This window comes from Scyliorhinus canicula, chromosome 15, assembly GCF_902713615.1.
Source record: "Scyliorhinus canicula chromosome 15, sScyCan1.1, whole genome shotgun sequence".
Lineage (NCBI taxonomy): Eukaryota > Metazoa > Chordata > Chondrichthyes > Carcharhiniformes > Scyliorhinidae > Scyliorhinus > Scyliorhinus canicula.
This window is the reverse complement of record NC_052160.1, coordinates 138820525-138841790: the sequence shown is the minus strand read 5'-3', so window position 1 is coordinate 138841790 and position 21266 is coordinate 138820525. Positions and strand designations below refer to the sequence as shown.

At 42.1% G+C, this 21266-nt stretch overlaps 1 protein-coding gene across 1 annotated transcript; it reads left to right on the top strand.

Annotated features, from left to right (window-relative positions):
• Positions 1-2762: 2762 nt before the first annotated feature.
• Positions 2763-21029, top strand: LOC119978539 (ras-related protein Rab-7L1-like). Its single transcript, XM_038820260.1, has 5 exons — positions 2763-3157; positions 12152-12223; positions 14259-14440; positions 18216-18337; positions 18507-21029. Exons 1-5 carry the CDS (start codon positions 2974-2976, stop codon positions 18622-18624), a joined length of 678 nt encoding a protein of 225 aa, XP_038676188.1. The 5' UTR covers positions 2763-2973; the 3' UTR covers positions 18625-21029.
• Positions 21030-21266: the final 237 nt, after the last annotated feature.

Genomic DNA, 21266 nt, shown 5'->3' with positions numbered 1-21266 from the left:
GGAGGAATTTTTCAGCCAGAGGGTGGTGAATCTGTGGAACTCTTTGCCGCAGAAGGTTGTGGAGGCCAAATCACTGAGTGTCTTTGAAATAGAGATAGGTAGGTTCTTGATTAATAAGGGGATCAGGGGTTATGGGGAGAAGGCAGGAGAATGGGGATGAGAAAAATATCAGCCGTGAATGAATGGCAGAGCAGACTCGGTGGGCCGAATGGCCGAAGTGTCTTATGGTCTTAAAATGTGACACAGCCACATGTGATGTATAAAAGGCCAGAATTAAAGAAGGGAAGAGATCTCGGACGGTTGTAAAATTGGAGATGGTTAGAGGAGGGACAAGGCCATGGAAGTATATGAGAGCAAGGTTGGAAACTAGTCGCACTTTGTTCTGTTCCTGAATGACAATTTCAGAAAGGATAAAAGAAAACAAAAACATTGCCACACATTTACTAACACCCAAGGTTGCATGATTCACTGCTGAGGTGACGAAAAGTGGCATCTAGGGTGTGGTTTCTGAAATGTTAATTATGAAGACACAAATAGTAAGTGGTTACTCATTGATAAATGTGCTAATTAAATATCACTGAATCACAGAATGGTTAAAGCGCAAAAGGAGGCCATTTGGCCCATCGTGTCTGCACCAACTCTACAAGTGAGCAGCGTGACTTAATGCTGTTCCCCTGCCTTTTCCCCGTACTCGTGCACATTGTTCCTATTTAAGTAATCATCTATTGTCCTTTTGAATGCCTCAATTGAACCTCCCTCCACCACACTTCCAGACTGTGTATTCCAGACCCGAAACATTTGTTTTGTCAAAGTTTTTTCTTGCATTACAGTTGCTTCTTTTGCAAATCACTTTAAATCTGTGGCCTCTCACTCTTGATCTTTTTACGAGCGGGAACAATTTCTCCCCGTCTACTCTGTCCAGCTCCCTCATGGTTTTGAACATCTCTATCAAATCTCCTCTTAGCCTTCTTCTCTCCAAGGAGAACAGTCCCAACCTCTCCAATCATACCTCATAACTGAAGTTTCTCATCACTGGAGCCAAGGATTGGTTGACTGATAGAAGACAGAGCATTGGGATAAGAAGAGCATTCTCAGGTTGGCAAACTGAAACTAATGGCGTGCCCCAGGGATCTGTGCTGGGGCCGCAATTATTACAATATATATTAATGACTTGGACGTGGAAAGTGAATGCACTATTACCAATTTTGCAGATTACACAAAAATAGGTGAGAAGACAAGTGGTGAGGATGACACAAAGAGTCTACAGAGGGGTAAAGACAGGTGAGGTGAGAGGGCAAAAAACTTGGCAGATGGAATGTAATGTCGGAAAATGCACTTTGGCAGGAAGAATAAAGAAGCTGAATATTATTTAAATGGAGAAAGACTGCAGAAAGCTGTAGCATAGGAGGATTTGTGTGGCTTTGTGCATAAATCACAAAAGGCTAGCATGCAAGTCAGCAAATAATTGGGAAGGCAAATTGAATGTTGGCCTTCATTTTAAAGAGAATGGAATATAAAAATAGAGAAGTCCTGCTAAAACTATACAAGGAACTAGTTAGACCATGCCTGGAATACTGTGAACAGTTTTGGTCCACTTATCGCAGGAAAGGTATATTTAGCACAATTCAGCTATTGCCTTGCAACGGACGCAGAGCCCAGTGTGATGGGTGAATCCGGGAGAGGTCCAAATTGGGCTTTGCACCAGACATTGGGCCGATCGCGAGCCACCCGCATTGCTACATCTGCCGTGATCTGGATCACGCCCTCGCTGGGCCCCTCTGCTTCTTGAAGAATTTTACGCCTCTCTCCATGTTATTCCCACCAAAATGCATCACCTCACACTTCTCCATATTGAACTTCATCTGCCACCTATCTGCCCAATCAACCATTATGTCCTTTTGAAGTTCTACACTGTCCTCTTCACAGTTTACGATGCTTCCAAGTTTTGTATCATCCGCAAACTTTGAAACTGTTCCCTGCACACCAAGATCTAGATCATTAACATGTATCAGGAAATGCAAGGCTCCCAATACCGGTCCTGGGGAATACCACTAAAAACCTTATTCCAGCCCGAAAAATATCCATTGACCATTACTGTTTCCAATTATTCACCCAATTTTGTATCCACTTTGCTACTGTCCCATTTTCCCATGAAGTATAACTTAAATATAGATAATGTACTAACAAGAACGCAATCACAGGATCTTTTTATTGCCAGTTAGTACCTTAACCACCTGTTAAGTGGGTTAATTGTAAAGGTAGACTACAAGGGGGTCTCTTAAGGCGGTGTATCATTCTTCTTTCCTAACAGTCCAGTGATTGGGAAAATGACTAGGATGTATTGTAGGGTTTATTTAGCTCTTGCGTCTGATGGTACATGCATCCAATCAACTCAAGTAGAGGAGGAGAGAGAAGCAAATGCAAAGTGAAGCAGAGAGCCCAGTTTGTGGACACCCAGCTGGCTGGGCCAGAGCAGGGATGTGCTGCAGTACCCGCGGCGGCCTGCGGCGGGGCTGTAACCGGCCCCCTCTCGCCCGGGGGCGCGTTGCCTGCCAGGGGGTTGTAGTTCCCAGCCGGGTGCGCGGTGCCTGCCGGGTGTTGTAGTTCCCAGCCGGGTGCGCGGTGCCTGCCGGGTGTTGTAGTGCCCAGCCGGGTGCGCGGTGCCTGCCGGGTGTTGTAGTTCCCAGCCGGGTGCGCGGTGCCTGCCGTCCGCCGGCTGGCGAACTACGGCCCCCAGGATGCACGGCGCGGCGGGCGTCACGTGCAGCGAGTTGACAGCAGCTGAGGAGGAGGGTGAGGGGAATAATCTCCCCTCATGTGGAAAACCAGCCGCGTCTATTGATTGTTTATTTGTTTAAGGGGTTGTTGTTGTCGGTGGGCCAGGTTGTGGAGATGAAGATTGGCGGTTGCGGGGGGAGGAGGGGCTGGATGATGCACCGGGCCTGAGGGGGGGATGTTTATGAGGAGATCCGGATGCGGCACTCCGCCTCCCTCAGTCCCTCACTCCGCCTCCCTCAGTCCCTCACTCCACCCACCATGGCCAGCGACTACCTGTTCAAGGTGCTGGTCATCGGGGACTGCACGGTGGGGAAAACCTCTCTGGTGCAGCGTTATGCCCACGACAGCTTCAGCAAGAACTACAAGTCCACGGTGGGAGGTGAGCGGCCGGCCGGCCGGCCGGCGGGATTCCCGCCTGCGGCTCGGAACGATTGCCATTGTGCGCGTGAAATGTTGGAGGGAACCATGCCAGGGACTCTCTTTATCCAGGGCAAAGGGGGTTTTAGTCACACTACACCAGTGTGCAAATGGGTTTTGAGGGCAAAGGGGTTTTAGTCACACTAGACCACTGTGCAAATGGGTTTTCAGGGCAAAGGGGTTTTAGTCACACTACACCAGTGTGCAAATGGGTTTTGAGCAAATGTGTTTTGAGGGCAAAGGGGTTCTATTCACACTAGACCAGTGTGCAAATGGGTTTTGAGGGCAAGGGTTTTTTTATTCACACTAGACCAGTGTGCAAATGGGTTTTTGAGGGCAAAGGGGTTTTATTCACACTAGACCACTGTGCCAATGGGTTTTGAGGGCAAGTGGTTTTTTATTCACACTAGACCACTGTGCCAATGGGTTTTGAGGGCAAGTGGTTTTTTATTCACACTAGACCACTGTGCAAATAGGTTTTGAGGGCAAGGGGGTTCTATTCACACTAGACCACTGCAAATGGGTTTTGAGGGCAAGAGGGATCTATTCACACTAGACCACTGTGCAAATGGGTTTTGAGGGCAAGGGGGTTCTAGTCACTAGACCACTGTGCAAATGGGTTTTGAGGGCAAGGGGTTTTGAATGTTTTGTGGACTGATTGCTTGCTCTTTGTAAATTGATAATTACTGTTGTAAACTGGTAATTCTCTTTCCTAGTCTGATGTCCTTCTCCTCTTCCCCCCCCTCTTTCCCCCCCCCCCCCCCCCCCCCCGGCCACCGTGTCAGTGCTTAGGAGTTATATTTATTCCCCATGGTGAAGGTGCTTTATAGCTTTTGTTTCTGAAACTTTGTTTAGATTTTAAGTGAGGTAAAATTATAAATTGCAACATGAATGGAGGCCATTCAGTCCATTGTGTCAGTGTTTGCTCTTTGAGCTAATTAACTAGTTCCACACCCATCTACTTTTCCCCATAGCCCTGCAGATGTTTCCTTTGCACATTTATTTAATGCCCCTTTAAATGTTACTGCTAAATTGTTTACATGACTCATTTAGGAAGAGTATTCTAGATCATTCTAACTTTTTAAAGAGAGAGTCTTGAATCTCTCTCCTGGTTCTTTTGCCAGTAAGTTTACACATGTCCGGCCCTCTGACCAGTCAAAATAGTTTTTCCTTAATTACTCCATCAAAACTGCTACTCTAGTCAGCTGCTCATCACTTTTTCGCCAGTGTTGTATTATAAAGCTGCTGTTCTTTTTATTTTAAATCTTTAACAATTAATGCCTCCATATTAACAGAAAAACATGAATTTTCAGCAGTGTTAGCAAAAGTTAAGAATTCAAGGTATATCCCAATTATCCTGTACTTTGTCTTGTGACTTAGTAAATGGGGCCAATCATTCTATGATGATTTTCCTCTTTATTGCTGTTTCTCATGCTGACTGATCTGTTTCGTCAAGAAAACTGGTACAAAATCAAATTCGTCAAGAGAACTGGTACAAAAAATGGCCTATTTTAAACAATATTGCACACAAGTCTCCACTCAGTGATTTTTTTCTCTCTCCTGCTTTGTGTTTTTAATTCTAGAGAAATTCCTAATTTTACAATGCTTAGTTTGTTCTGTTAACCTGTTACTTGTGATTTTCATCAAAAGTGTATAATGAGTGGGGAATCAGAGTATCTAATATAGATTTCCGCTGTGAAAACGGACGTGTCTTTATAATACTGTTTTTTTTAAGAGTACTCAATTGTTGCTGCCCCCATATGTAAAATATTCTTAACTTCTCTACAATTTTAACCATTATCAGAGTATTAAACCTGTTTAATCATTCTGGATTGAAGGACTAATCACACAATGAAGCTTGAATTATCAGTTAATTTGCTTGAGTACAAAACTCTTTGCATTTAGTGCAATTTGTATACCTATGTTGAGATGAGTGTTATCATGAATTGTCAAATTTGAAAGCTTTTTGGGAGCTTGAAAGGAACTTGTGCTATGTAACAGCTGGGTGTGTTTGAAGTTGCTAATGACTGGTATTATACTTTTACACAATGTGTAGGAAGAACTATGCATGCGGAAGTGTTTTGAAAATTCAGTTAGGCCTTTCCCTTCTCCCAGCTTGGTGAAAATTGGCAGGCATATAGGAAGTATTGCAAAAGCCCTAGAGATTTGTAATTGTTTTGACTGTGTTTCTAGCTTTTAAGGGACAACATTCTGCAACAGGTATATTAATCTGTTTTAATGCAAGTAAGATGGCTATGTTTGGTGTTCTTCGCACAGGCTCACTTCTTTCAGTTTTGGGAATAGTGGGGAAGTGATGGAAGAATTGCCAAGCTGATTATCAGCCTGTTGGACTTGAACCTCGAGCTTCTGGTTCAGAGGTAGGGTAGGGAAAGTACCACTGTGCCACAAGACCTCCTAGTATGGTGGTGGGGGCTGGTGGTTGATATAGTTGGTACAGTGAAACCATACCAAAGTTGAATTGCTTTTGAGGATGTGGTTGACAATCTGTTTCACAAAATATCACGCAAGGGTCTGATGATTAAGAATAAGATTTGGAGAAGTAGCAAAATGGATTGAAAATCAGAGGGGTTAATTTGACACTGCATATTGTTATGGCCAGGGTTTAGAGAACCCCAAAATGTATTATGGAGTTCACCTGACCCACACTTCTAGATTGTGGTATAGGGAGCACACGGCCCACTCTACAAGTGTGGTACAGCAGAAATGGAAAAGTATTTTTTAAAGCAAAATAATGTTTATTCCATGAACTCCAGTTAACCTTTTTAAAACATAGTGAACATCTTCGCAACCATTAATTCAAATACAACCCCCAAAGAATACAGCACTAAGTAATCCTTTAAGCTTTCCTTTTAACATCGATAAGACTTACAACACCTTTTACTAGAAGCACATCAGGTTAAAGTCATTACTGTTATTAGTTTTAAATCACCAGGATCGATTTACAGGCTTTAGATTACAGAGAGAGATTAATACACCTCCTGGCGGTGACTGCAGCTATCCAGCTCTGAAAACAAAATTAAAACACAGCCTGCTGCTAACAGCCTAAAATGAAAGTAAAAAGCTGACAGACAGCCCAGCTCCACCCACTCTGACATCACTGCAATGGTAAACACTCATTTCTTAAAGGTACACTCACTACAAATATTTATATACATACCCATTTATCAAAACCCATTTCTTAAAGGTACTCGCGCATAACATTATAAGCACAGTAAAAGTTGCTAGTAATTTCATAATATGTGGTGTACGCTGGTTTTGTAATCTTTGTTCTGCCTCAAACACCACACTAAAGTCCAAGTTTTTGTTCTGCAGGCAGACCTATGATCTAGACTGTAGATCCAAAGCACATTACATTTTGAGGCACTCCTGTAACCTGTTTCTTTTTTGCACACAGAAACCAAGCGGGTTCTCCTTGCACCAGCAGCAGAATAGCAACTTCAAGTCAAGTTTTAAAACTGAACAATCACTATTTTTAGGATATCCTTTATGCTGCCACATATTAAGTTCTTGTGTGGTAGGGCAGCACGGTGGCGCAGTGAATAGCCCTGCTGCCTCACGGCGTCGATCCCGGCTCTGGGTCACTGTCAGTGTGGAGTTTGCACATTCTCCCCGTGTTTGCGTGGGTTTCGCCCCCACAACCCAAAGTTGTGCAGGGTAGGTGGATTGGCCACACTAAATTGCCCCTTAATTGGACAAACATGAATTGAGTATTCTAAAAAAAATTTTTTTAAAGTTATTGTGCGGTATACAGTCTTCTGTCTAGGGGCTGATTTAGCTCACTGGGCTAAATCGCTGGCTTTTAAAGCAGGCCAGCAGCACTGTTCGATTCCTGTATCAGCCTCCCCAGACAGGCGCCGGAGTATGGCGACTAGGGGCTTTTCACAGTAACTTCATTGAAGCCTACTTGTGACAATAAGGATTTTCATTTCATTTCATTTCTAAAGTGCATGTGCCCTGTCCAATCCTGGTCATTTTGTGTCCAGATGCTGAAAATTAAAATATATTTAAATCACAAGTAGTTTCACATTGGGGGGAAATTGGGAGATGCTAGTTGAAAGTGCAGTGGGAATTCCAACCAGCTTCAGTTATTCCTCCAATGATCAGTTTAGCAATCTGATGCCTCTTTTGGCTCCGAGATGAGATTTCTCTGAATTGAACAAATAATCTTGACTGACATTTCTTTAGTGTAGCAGTGGGAAACATTGATGCCTTTCAGAACCAAGGATCTGCCAAAAGTGTAAAGGATCCCATGCTACTATTTTCCAGGATAAGGAATTTTCTTGGCAACCAAAGTCTGTCCCACAACAGATGGACCTTCGTTTTGTTACTGTTCATGAGGGGCTTTGCTGTGTGCAAACTGTGGATGCCTTACTTGCCCATACAGGAAGGACTTCACTTGAAAATTAATTCATTAATGTTTTGGAATGTCCTGAGATTTGAAAACTGCTATCGCAGAGGCTCTTTCTCCTTTCCTCCAGATTCCATAATAGTTGATAAAACTTAAAGGTGTCTGCATTGAAAATGGTCACTGGGCTTTGATCAGTTATTGCTCTTGGAAGTTTTAACACTAATAATGAACCCATGGAACAGGATTTCAATGAACATGTAGTCAAAGATTGCAAGTTTGAAACCTGACTTTTTCTGATAAATAAAAACAATATCAATTGACATCAAATGTAAAAGACAGAGGCCAACATAGTAAATATAAAATAGGGTTCTTCCTCTTTCAAAAATGAATTCTGATCATGGGCATCATCTGTGTCGTGTGATGAAATTGGCAGTGGCGCAATGTAATAAGTCAAAGTACGATAATACACTGGGACTTTCCCCTCCTGGTCATTTCAGTACTACATCATTCCCCTTTTTACAAAGAATAAAGTAATTACCAATGCAAAATGGGTGCAGTACAGAGCAAGAATTATTACCAGTGTAGGAACAAACCAGACAGGATAATTTTGAAACGGCGTACTTGAGGAACTAATGCCTCCAGTTCTGATCCTTCATCGCAATTTATAGAGGCACCAAATGTCTGCAAAATGGTCCTTTCACAGATATAGGCCAGGGCAGTAGTCGGATTATCGAGTGATTTAATGGAGTCGTCGGATATCACTTTCAGGGTCGCAGGCTAATGCATAACATTCCTGTATTTGGCATCTTATTACCAATAATTTTTCTGAAGTCTTCTAGCGACATAACATTGAATGTTAGTTCACCGATTAGGGAAACCTGTGCGGGGCAAAGACCGATTTAGAAAACAAGTGGCGCAAGAGCCCACGACACAGCTGCTATTCCTGCGCCTGCATCCCTCAATTCCTCTTTTTAATTATTGTACAAATACTGCTGGCATCAGTTGGCTCTGTTATGGACATTACAATGGAATGGTTTTATAATTTCATGCAATTCTACAAGGGCTGTTTCAAGATGGGTGCTATCCCATTCTGCGAAGAGTAATACAGGCCTATTTTACTGTGGGCCTACATATCCAGAAAAGGATTTTTTCCTTCAAGAGTAGCAAATTGTAATGTTGCTTTACTGTCAAATGTTTTAACTGGTGGACCTGAAGCAGGGTTCAGGGTCATTATTTTTGGAAAACAGTGGGGTAACCTGAGACCAGTGGCAAAGCAATGGTTGTTGCTGCTGATTGTGAAGAAAGGTGCTTGCAATGATCAGCATCTCCTGTGCAGATTTCCCCTTTTTTTCTGATGGAAGTTTAAATCTGGCTTCCAGTAGCAATGAAATCCTGTCACCAATCGCATCAGGCAGCAAATCAGGAAATAATCATGAATCCCTTCACTTTTAACTTTATATTTTTTTGCAGATCTTGGCAATAGATAATGTGTGTATGGGGTAAGTGGAAGATAATATGTAAAACTTTTTGAAAATGGGATAAACCTTTTTTGAAGGGCTCTTCCTGTAGATCCCCTGTCATTTTTGATCCATGAATGTTTAAAGTTACAAAGAGAATATTGCGCTAACTTTTTTGAACAGCAAAACTCCTCAGTTTTGGCACCTTGAGCGATTGGCGGGACTTTGATGGTCAATGAATTGGCTAAAAGGGTGTATTCCGCCTGGTAAGAGGATCCTGCCTGAGTGGGTTGATTTTTCAGAGCCAGGGGATGAGCAGTTGGAGTCCTGGATGGTCGGAGGAAAGAAACTGCTCTCTGCACCCCCCCCCCCCCCCCCCCTGCATTTTCTCCAGAAAAGCTGCATAGATGTACACCGAATCTGCATTAATCTACAATGGAAATGTCTAACCCAAAACCTAAATTTAATTGAAAAAGGAAGTAAGACAACCATCTGAATCAAGACTTATATCCCTTTTTACTTTTTTATCCTGTCCCCTCCCTTCTGTGCTTGCCTTTCTTTCGTGTGTTTTGAGGGTGGGATGAACTGGGGGGTGGGGGCGTGGTTGGAATTGGATAATGGTTAACCTGTTGTGTTTGCTGCATACTTAATTAGTTACAGTTAAAATTAATTTACCTGGTGACTGTAGTTATTGGGCAGTCAAGAGCCAAAGAGTTTGGTATTTTCTTCTAAGAATTATTTATTAATTTCAATTGTGTTGCAACTCTGGATTAAGTGGGGTTGGAATTGACTGCACACTAGCCCAGGGGATCGTAACACAATGAACTTTATACATTACAACGGTATAACTTTTTCCAAGTGTCTTTATTTTCCCCTATAAGAGTAATGGCGTACAAGGAGAAGTTTTCTTCAATATTCTTGGGGATTATGCTCCTGGGGAACGTGCGATTGTAAATACTTGAATGTAGAATCACTAACGTCATCTTCTGTATTTCTACGCATGAGCAGGCGTCTGAAGCTGCTGTCTGTTTTTAATTGATTATGACCATCAGCAGTGACAGTTTTACTATCATTAATTACCATAGTAAAATCCAGGCCTAAATGCTATCTTCTGACTTTTAAATGAATCTTTGAATATTGTCTTTTCTATTTTTTTTTTATAAATTTTTTTATTCAGTTTTCATGTTTTATATTGAACAAATTACAAATTGTTAGAGAGAGAAAAAAAAAACACTCAAATTAACATATATATTTACAGGTGAGCATCTTCGTAGTAATAACTGTGGCCTCCCCCTCTTTGCTGGCATACATATTTTACATTCCCCAACATGTTTATTGGCATTTATTTAGTTTGGTTTTGGGCCTTAGCTAGCCATCAAACCCCCGTAACGAGCCCGTAGCGCCCCCCCCCCCCCCCCCCTCCCCGCCGGCTACCTTCCCCCGACTATTCTTCCTCTTGTACGTTGGCCACAAACAGGTCCCGGAACAATTGCATGAGTGGCTCCCACGTTCTGTGGAAGCCGTCGTCCGACCCTCGGATGGCGAATTTGATTTTCTCCATTTGGAGAGAATCCGAGAGGTCGGACAGCCAGTCTGCAGCTCTGGGCGGTGCTGCTGACCGCCAGCCAAACAGGATTCTACGGCGGGCGATCAGGGAGGCAAAGGCAAGGGCGTCCGCCCTCCTCCCCAGGAATTGATCTGGCTGGTCTGAAACCCCGAAGACCGCCACTATCGGGCATGGCTCCACCCTCACCACTTTGGACATAGCCTCGAAGAAGGCTGTCCAGTACTCCACAAGTCTGGGGCAAGACCAGAACATGTGGGCGTGGTTGGCCGGGCCTCTTTGGCACCGCTCACATCTGTCCTCCACCTCCGGGAAGAACCTACTCATACGGTTTCTCGTTAAGTGGGCTCTATGTACCACTTTTAGTTGCGTCAGGCTGAGCCTTGCGCACGTGGAGGTGGAGTTGACCCTATGGAGTGCTTCGCTCCAGAGTTCCCACCCTATCTCCATCCCCAGGTCGTCCTCCCATTTCCTTCTTGTTGCGTCCAGTACGGTGTCGTCCCTATCTACCAGTCGGCCATACATGTCACTACAGTTCCCTTTCACTAGGATACTTGCGTCCAGTAGGTCTTCCAGTAGTGTCTGTCGTGGCGGTTGTGGGTACGTCCTTGTCTCCTTTCGTAGGAAGTTTTTGAGCTGCAGGTACTGTAGCTCGTTCCCCCCAGCTAGCTGAAATTTCTCTGTCAGTTCGTCCAGTGTTGCGATCCTGTCGTCCGTGTATAGGTCCCTGACTGTCAGTGTCCCCCCGTCCTGTCTCCACCTTTTGAAGGTGGCGTCAGTCAGTCTGCTGGTTTGAACCTATGGTTGTTGCAGATGGGAGCCTTGTCCGACATTTTGTTCAGGCCAAATTGCTGCCGCAGTTGGTTCCAGGATTGGAGGGTGGCTGTCACCACTGGGCTGCTGGAGTGTTTTTTGGGTGGGGATGGGAGTGCTGCCGTGGCGAGGGCCCGGAGGGAGGTCCCCATGCAGGAGGCCTCCTCCGCACGCACCCACTCGGCTTCTGGCTCCTGGATCCATCCCCTTACTCGCTCGGCTGTTGCCGCCCAGTGGTAGAATTGTAGATTCGGGAGGGCTAGCCCCCCCCCTGGATTTTGTTTTCTGTAGGACCTTCTTTGGGATCCTAGCATTTTTACCCCCCCATACGAACGCCATGATAAGTTTGTCCAGCGCTATGAAGAAGGCCTTGGGGATGTAGATCGGAATGGATCTAAACAGGAAGAGGAACCTGGGCAATACGTTCATTTTGATCGTCTGGACTCTTCCTGCGAGGGAGAGTGGGAGTGTGTTCCATCTTTGCAGGTCCTTTTTTACTTCCTCCGCCAGGCTGGTGAGGTTCCATTTGTGGATCCCTTTCCAGTCATGGGCTATTTGGATCCCCAGGTAGCGGAATTTATGTCGGGCTTGTTTGAACAGCAGCCCCTTTAGTGCTGCCCCCACCCCCCCCCCCCCCCTTGCTGGTGTACTGGGAAGATCTCGCTTTTGCTCATGTTGAGTTTGTAGCCCGAGAAGGGTCTTTTCTATTTTTAATTTTACTGTACTACTATATCTTTGTCTCATTACTTTCAGTGGACTTCGCATTGAAAATTATACAGTGGTCTGACACTGAAACAATTCGACTCCAGCTTTGGGACATAGCAGGTAAGTGCTTGTTTTTGTTTGCATTTGACCAAAAGATACTGATGGTTCACCAGTAAACAAAATTGGGCTGCATTGGAAAAAATGGTACAACACCCAACATGCCAGCACCATTCTGAATTGTTTTTAAATGACATCGACAGTCCCCAAAGATGAGCTACTTGGGAAAGAAACATAAGATGTGTTTGAAATATTGTTCAAAAACTTGTGTAGAAAATTTTTTTAAGCACCCAATTTTCTTTCCCATGGGGCAGTTAGCCTACACATCTTTGGGTTGTGGGGTGAGACCCACTCAAACACAGGAGACTGTGCAAATTCCACACCGTATCCCGGGACCAGGATCAAACCCAGGTCCTCGGCTCCGTAAGGCAGCAGTGCTAACCACTGCCACCATGCCGCCCAATATTGTTCAAAAACAAGGTTGAGTTTGCAAATTTTACAGCTGCGTGGCAAGTTTTTCTATCTTAAATTGTGTTGGGGAAACTTTTTTAAAAAAGCATTACTTCATAAGTAACCAATTAGAATGGGAATACCTTTTTATATATTAGACCATAAGACTTAGGAGCCGAATTAGGCCACTCGACCCATGGAGTCTGCTCCGCCATTCAATCATGGCTGATATTTTTCTCATCCCAGTTCTCCTTCCATAACCTCTGATCCCCTTATTAAAGTAGGACTAACCTTTTTGTGCAGTTCTTATCTTAGTTTTTTTTTTACAATATACTTCTAAAAAAATATATACTTTTTAGGGTGTATTGCAGCATAATGTCCTACATTGACCTTATTTTGTGTGAAATTTACTTATTTTGTGTGAAATTTACTTAACGTTAAATAATATCGCCATTTGTTTGCAATTCTTGTCAGATTAAATTACACACAAGTATATTTTCCACTATTCCAACAGGTAAATGGTAGAGCCGCATTTCACAAAATTCTCAATGATGAACCATTTTCAGGTGGATTGCTAGCTCTAATGGTTAAAATGTTTGAAGTAAGAGCTGGCTCTCATCCCAGCCTTGCACTTGGCCCGAAGTTTTTGATGTTTTTGGCTTGGGGAATATAGTGGGTTTGGTGGAGAAGGATTGATTTATATCACAAAAATGCCCTTGTTGACTGGCTGTCTGTTGTGATAGAAAATATAATGTAAACCATTAAAAGCCTTTTGGCTAAGAGATTATGAAAATAAAGATGTAATTCTAGAAATAAATGGGAGGGGCAGTATAACCACATACAATCCATTGCTGGCAGATAACTGGAGAACTTCTGTTTATTCCATGCTTGACCCATTTTTGTAGTGTGGATCATGATTTTATTATTTTCTAATACATTCTCATTCAAAATGAGGTCCCTAATTAGTCATCCTAATATTGTGCACTGCAGTTTTAAACATTTTTTTCAGAAGATATGGACTTTGCAGGCAAAGCCACCATTTATTGCCCATCCCTAATTGCCCTTTTTAGATGATAGTGGTGAGCTACCTTCTTGAATTGCTGCAATTAGTGTGGTGCAGTTGCATTTTCTATTGATATCCTTGACGGAAAAGGATGATCAAATCCTGCCTCTCCCTCACTGTTTGCAAAACATTAATTGTAGAATGGAGCAATAATTTTAACATTGCTCTTCACGAGTTAAATTTCTTTGCAAGTTAAATTTCTACCCTGAGTGAGGGAACTTCACTTTGTATACGTGGGTAATAAATTGGCCTTTGACAACATAATGTTACACTTTGTACCTAATGCGCTCAAGTGACTAGTTGCAGCATGAGTTGGTCACTCGGCTTCAACTATATCATGTTTTTAAAAACATGCCTAAGCAAGTTGCCAAATATACAAATGTTAGATAAAGTAACAAATGAGATAGCAAATCTGACTGAAATATTTGTGGGATTTGCTGCATAATTGCTTTTCTTCCCAGTCCCTGCAATTCTTTTGTCACTTGATTCTGCCAGAAAAAGACTTTCATCATCTCTTGGGTAGTAAAAGGATTGATGTAAGTGAGCACCCTGCTCCATGAATAAATGATTAACTTGCATTCTTAGGCCAAGAGCGCTTCACCTCTATGACCAGACTATACTACAGAGATGCCGGAGCGTGCATTGTCATGTTTGATGTAGCAAATACAGCAACCTTCCGGAATTGCCTTAAGTGGAAGCTAGATTTGGATAGCAAAGTAGCTTTGATGGATGGAAGCCCTGTGCCATGTATCCTCTTAGCAAACAAGGTAAATTTGATGCAGCACTTTGGAACACACATTTTACCATTTGTTTCTCAACACTGAAGTAACCAGGGCACACTTCTAAAACTTTTTTTAAAGAAATTAGTAATGAAGTCTGTGGTAAATGAGGGTTATTTGCTACCAAAGAAAATAACGTTGCCTAACAAATTTTACTTTTATCACTTCTTCCATTTGGATATTACAAAATGTCCTGGCCCTGGGTCACTGTTCATGTGGTGTTTGCACATTCTATCTGTATCTGTGTGGGTCTTCCCCACAACCCAAAGATGTGCAGGGTAGGTAAATTGGCCACGCTAAATTGCCCCTTTTTTAGAAAAATAAAGCGTTCAGCAAATGAGCAATTAGAATCCTATCCAATGATTGTTACAATTTATTTTTATTAAGGGGCAATTTAGCGTGGCCAATCCACTTACCCAGCACATCTTTTGGGTTGTGGGGTGAGACCCACACAGACACTGGGAGAATGTGCAAACTCCACACGGACAGTGACCTGGGCTGGGATCGAATCCGGGTCTTTGCCACCGTTAGGCAGCAGTGCTAACTGCTGTGCTGCCCTGACCCTTCACAGCTTTTTAATCCTGTTCTAAGATAGATATTTTTACATCCGATTTAAACTAAGATTTAACGTACCACTTTTGGTGAAAATGTCATCTTTGGAAGAATAACATGTGTTCCTTGCTCCTTGAAGCTTGCTGATTTATCCGCTTGAGCTACAGTATTTTAGTTGAGGTTAATTATGAATAAGCACCTTGTGTATATTTTAAATCCATTCACCCTCCATATCCTTTTCTCAAATGAGAATTAAACTGTCAACCTTTATAACTTGATCACTCCACCTTTCTTTGAAGTCTCTAATGCATCAATAGCTTTTAACTGCTTTGACTACTTGGTTTTCCATTTTAAAAATAATTTAGAGTACCCAATTCTATTTTATTCCAATTAAGGGACAATTTAGCATGGCCAATCCACCTACCTGCACATCTTCTGGGTTGTGGGGGTGAGACCCACACAGATGTGGAGCGAACGTGCAAACGCCACACAGAACAGTGAACCGGGGTCGGGATCGAACCCGGGTCCTTGGTGCCGTGAGGCAGCAGTGCTAACCACCATGCTGCCCCCGACTACTTGACTTTTCCAGTTCTTCGATTTTGGCAATCTTTCGTTGACTATTCCCAGATCAGTGTTCAAATCTTAATTTTCATCTTTTTCAATGTACGCAAACAAATTTTGCTTCTGATGTACATGATTTGCATTGTTACACATTAAATTTCATCTGCCATTCCTTACCCCAGCTGTTAAATTTGTTCCGATAATTTTGAATGCAATTAATTTGCCTGTATAGTTTGTAGCATTTTCTGGGGTTTTTTGTTTTTGGTAAGTTGCTTTCACATGGCCCTTTTTCGAGTAATATAAAACAGCAAAAGACCCTGAACAGTACCAACATGCAAGTTTGATCCCTCCTTTTACCCCCCACCAATTTTTGGTGCAGTTGGGTAACTTGATGTTGCCTATTTTAAATTTTTAGTTCAAGTTGTTGTTGGGTTGCTTAGTTGTTGTAGACTAATAAACATAACAGCACATGAGTTGGAAGAGATAATTGAGATTCTGATAATTTAATGACCTTGGTTTTATAACTTGTTTTGGGGCCATCATAACCAACTGTAAAGACTAAATTATCCAGCCACCATTGGGAATTGATAAATCTTCACAGTTGGAAGTCGTCTTCTATTGCTGTATTTGTTTAGTGGGAGCATAGGAATTGGGAGTAGAAGTAGGCAATTCAGCCCTTCGAGTCTGCTCTGCCATTTAATCAGATCAAGGCTGATCTCTTCTTGGTCTCAAATCCACCCCCCCCACCTGTTGCCTTCAACCCATTTTCTATCAAAAATATATCCATCTCTGAAACCATCATGACTCTGATTCCAGGGTCAGCGAGTTCCACAAATTCACCACACTTGAGAAGCAGTTCCTCCTCACCTCGGTTCTAAATCTATTGTCTCTCAACGATATCTTTGACCTCTAGGTTTCCCTGCAAGGAGAACATTTGGTCTACGCTTATGTTATCAATCCCATTTGATAGGATGCAGAGCTGGGCCGAAAAATGGCAGATGGAGTTTAACCCTGATAAGTGAGAGGTGACTCATTTCGGTAGAAAAATTTTGAATGCGGCAGGTTTCTGAGGAATGTGGAGGAACAGATCTTGGGGTTCATGTCCACAGATCTCTGAAGGTTGCCACTCAAGTTGATAGAGCCGTGAAGAAGGCTTATAGTGTGTTAGCGTTTATTAACAGGGGGCTTGAGTTTAAGAGCCACTGGGTTATGCTGCAACAATACATGACCCTGGTGAGACCACATTTTGAGTATTGTGTGCAGTTCTGGTCACCTCCATATAGGAAGGATGTGGAAGCATTGGAAAGGGTGCAAGGGGATTTACCAGGATGCTGCCTGGTTTGCAGAATAGGTCTCATGAGGAAAGGTTGAGGGAGCTAGTGCTTTTCTCTTTGGAGTGGAGGAGGATGAGAGGCGACTTAATAAAGGTTTATAAGATGATGAAGGGGATAGATAGAGTGGACGCTCAGACAATTTCCTCGGGTGGATGTAGCTGTTACAAGGGGGCATAACTAAAAGATTCAGGGTGGGAGATATAGGAGGGATATCCGAGGTAGGTTCTTTACTCAGTGGTTAGGATGTGGCATGGATGCCTGCTGTGATAGTGGAGTCGGACACTTTAGGAACTTTAAAGCGGTTATTGGATAGGCACATGGAGCACACCAGAATGACGGAGTGGGATAGCTTGATCTTGGTTTTGGACAATGCTCGGCACAACATCGAGGGCCGAAGGACCTGTTCTGTGCTGTACTGTTCTATGTTCTAGTATTTTCTACACCTCGATCAGATCGCCCCCTCATCCTTTTGTACCCAATTTCTTTTCCAATTAAGGGGCAGTTTAGCATGGCCAATCCACCTATTCTGGGATGAGACTCATGCCGACATTTTATACTTTTATACTTCAGTCCTTTAGCAATAAACACTAACATGCCATTTGCCTTTGCTGTACCTGCATACTGACTTTCTGCAATTCATGAACAAAGACACCCAGATCCCTCTGCGCAGACGCATTTTGAATCTGCTCTCCATTTAGAAAATTTGCCTTTATTTTTTCAGCCTACTAGCCTATCTATATTTTGATCTCCATTTCACTATCTGCTTCCCATCTATTTTAGTATCATCTGAATTTTGCTATATTACACTCTGTCCCTGCTTGCAGATCATTTATATAAATTGTAAACAGTTGAGGTCTGAGGACTGACCCCTGCAGCACTCCGCTAGTTACAGTTCGCCAGCCAGAGAAGGACCCAACCCTCTGCTTTGTCTGTCAGCCAATCTGCAATCCAATCTAGTACTCTACCCCCCAAACCCCTGCCATCTTGCCTTCTGGATCAGTCTTTATGTGGCACCTTCTCAAACGTCTTCTGGAAGTCTAGATATACCACATCCACAGGTTCCCCGTTATACACCTTGCTGGTTACGTCCTCAAAAGAACTCTGGCAAGTTTGTCAAGTGTGACTTACCCCACATAAAAACCATGCTGACAATGATGGATTGAGCTGTGTCTTTCCAAATGGTGCATACGCAGTAAGTGTTTAGCAGAGGGTTAACTGCCTAAACTGGAATTTTATTTTGATAATGCTTTGTATTTTAACAGAATTTCTTTCTTTTTTCATGTTCACCCTCCTGCCTTCCCATCCCTTTCAAATAGTGTGACTTGTCAGAATGGGCAATTAGCAGAAGTGAGATTGATCTGTTCAGTAAAGAAAACCATTTTGTTGGTTGGATTGAAACTTCTGTGAAAGAAAACCAGAATGTTGCTCAAGCCATGAGGTACGTTATGGGTGGAACTATTCCAAAGTTTTTAAATTCTTTGCAGTAATAATTTGCAAGAATTTTTCAATATTCTTGTATATGCAGGGAAGCAAAAGCTGTGTAATTCAAATGTTTTTGCGATTCTGGACATCTTGATAACAAAAGTTCCATTTTCTTTGCTTTTCAGAGTATTAGTAGAGTGTTTGATGTCAAAGCCTAGTTTGGGATCTCCAGCCCAAAACCAAGGGGATTACATTCAGCTAAGTGACGTGCCAAAAAGTCATCGGAATTCAGCATGCTGTTGAAAAATCATACACACTACATGTGATGTGTTGAGGAAATTCGACCTCCATGTCTTCTAGTGCATTAAAATGACTAGTTTTCACCAGACTACTGGGGGAATTCTGAAATGAAATATTGTATGCTTCACAGCCATGCAAGCTGATGCCAATTTTTCGCATATTCAATTGATACGATCTGATCAAAGTTTTTAAAATGGTTGGTGGGCAAATTCTACCAGAAGTTCAGCTCTAGACTGCTGGCTAGAAGTGAAACTTTGTAACTTCACTACCAGTAATAATTACTCAGGCAGATGTGCCTCAAAACCAAGCAAGGCCTTCAGTATTATACACTTGTGAACCTGTTCATGTTGGTAGTTTTTTTAATTGCTGAACTCCTGTCCCAGCTTTAGAATTTGATCTAGGGTCAGAGAGAAAAAATAAACCGCTCAAAGGATTTTTGATCGATGGTGGTGAACTCTTCACATCACACACATGCCATGGTGCCAGAATACTGTACAAACAAGATGATGGACATTCTGTACTAATGCTATTGCACATAATTGTGTTCTGTAATAACTTTTACAATAAGTAATAACTGTTAACACTGCAGACATGCCTCCACAGGTAGAAATTTGGCAAATCCGATGGAGTCGCTAAGCCATTTGATTGAAGCGTGCTAATTATTGGTATCTTTACTGCAATTTAATGAGGCAGTAAATCATTTTATTGAGCTCATTTTTGGGAAGCATTAAATTAGCAATGGTCTTTAGTGGGTGAATATGACAACATAAGGCACAATACAATGGGAGTTTCTTGCAAATCCATTAGTTTTTTAAATAAAATTTACTATGTGTTTGCTGCAGAATTTCGAAGACCAATATTGCTTCAACCAAGTAGCTCCCCAGTGCAGTGATGACATTGTCTTTATTTAATTAGCCCTGCTAACCTAAATGCAGCTTTTGCAAGAATGATTAACTAACTAATGGTATATGCGCACTGAGAATTTGTGACAATTTATATCTTATCTATATAAGCCATACTGAAATTATTGTGCACTTTATAATTCTTGAGTAGATAACATTTTTGGGAATTTCAGATCGACAAATTAGAGTTTGGCTTTTCATTTTTTTAAAAATTAATTTGGATTTAATGAATCTGGAGATTCCATTGCTGCTGAATTTTGTAACTGTTGCCTTTATTCACTAACTTGGTGCCTTAATTTTTTTTTTCTTTTTATGAAACTGCAGTTGGCAGTACAGAGAGAATTAAATGTGCATTTTAATTGGTTTCTCATGTTAAAATTCACCTTTCCTTCAACAGTATCTCAGCCAAGATGGAAATAGGATTGCCTTTTTGGGGCCAAGTTATTTAATTAAGATAAATTGGGATGCTATATTGTGCTTTCCACTCTATCCAGAAATCTCTTACACTTTTTTAAATTTATGTAAATGGTGACTTTGGGGCAGGTTTATGATTATCACATGAACATTTGATCACTTGTAGGATTGTCACTGCTCGTAGGCAATGCTGCAAAAAAGAGCCTTCTGCAATAGTTTGAATAATCAACATTTATGGCAGCTTTCAGAAATGATATGAATATCCCCAGGTTTTAAATTATGGGTCGACTTTGAGCACTAATTCATTTTGAAATGGTGAATTCCAGTATTTGAAGTTCTTTTTGAAAATGTAAATTAGCTAATCTACATGTACAATCTGTAGAATACAAGGGAAGAACTAATCTTATAATTGTTATTTTAATGTATTTACAAAGTGCCCAGCATAGTACTTCCCTCGTGTTACTCCTTTTTGTAGTAAAATCCCAGAATTGCTGTTTTTCACCTCCTGAATTGACCATTAAGTGAAGAAAGGCCCTTTCCTCCAGACCTAGCAACGTCTGAATAAAATTTGAATTGAGCTCCCTGCTCCTGTGTGGATACAGTAAAAAGTCTTACAACATCAGGCTAAAGTCCAACAGGTTTGTTTCAAACACTAGCTTTCGGAGCACTGCTCCTTCCTCGGGTGAAGGAGCAGTGCTCCGAAAGCTTGTGTTTGAAACAAACCTGTTGGACTTTAACCTGATGTTGAAGACTTCTTACTGTGCTCACCCCAGTCCAACGCTGGCATCTCCACACCCGTGTGGATAAATTCAGGTTAAGGATCTAAAGTAATGGCACAGCCCTGGACTATAATTCTGACTGGTGACCTTGATGAAATGCTCCAACCTTGCAGTTCATGCCATCTCCACCCCAAATTGCATGCTTATATTTGTGACGAAGAATACAATCCTATTGTCTTCCTCTTATATTTTGATACCATTATAAACTTAAGACTGTATTTTGATACCATTGTGAACTTGTCGAACAATTGTATACTAGTTTTTGCATCTTTTTTTATGTAATATATAATAAAGAATTTATTGGTTTTTTAAAAAAAAAAAAATGTTCCACTGTGAATTTTCTAGAAAATTATTTGGATTTTGCAGTGGTCTAAAACTTATTCCGGGTGGCATAGTGGTTAGCATTGCTGCCTCACTGTGCTGAGGACCGGGGTTCAATCCTGACCCTGGGTCACTATCCGTGTGGAGTTTGCACATTCTCCCCGTGTCTGCGTGGGTCTCACCCCCCACAACTCAAATCAAAAGATGTACAGGTAGGTGGATTGGCCAC

What these genes read in the sequence shown, in the direction of transcription:
- LOC119978539 (XM_038820260.1), top strand. Translation starts at nt 2,974, where the DNA reads ATGCGGCACTCCGCCTCCCTCAGTCCCTCACTCCGCCTCCCTCAGTCC. An exon ending in CTACAAGTCCACGGTGGGAG is followed by an intron (nt 3,158 to 12,151) that starts GTGAGCGGCCGG and finishes CATTACTTTCAG; the next exon opens with TGGACTTCGCATTGAAAATT. An exon ending in CCAGCTTTGGGACATAGCAG is followed by an intron (nt 12,224 to 14,258) that starts GTAAGTGCTTGT and finishes TTGCATTCTTAG; the next exon opens with GCCAAGAGCGCTTCACCTCT.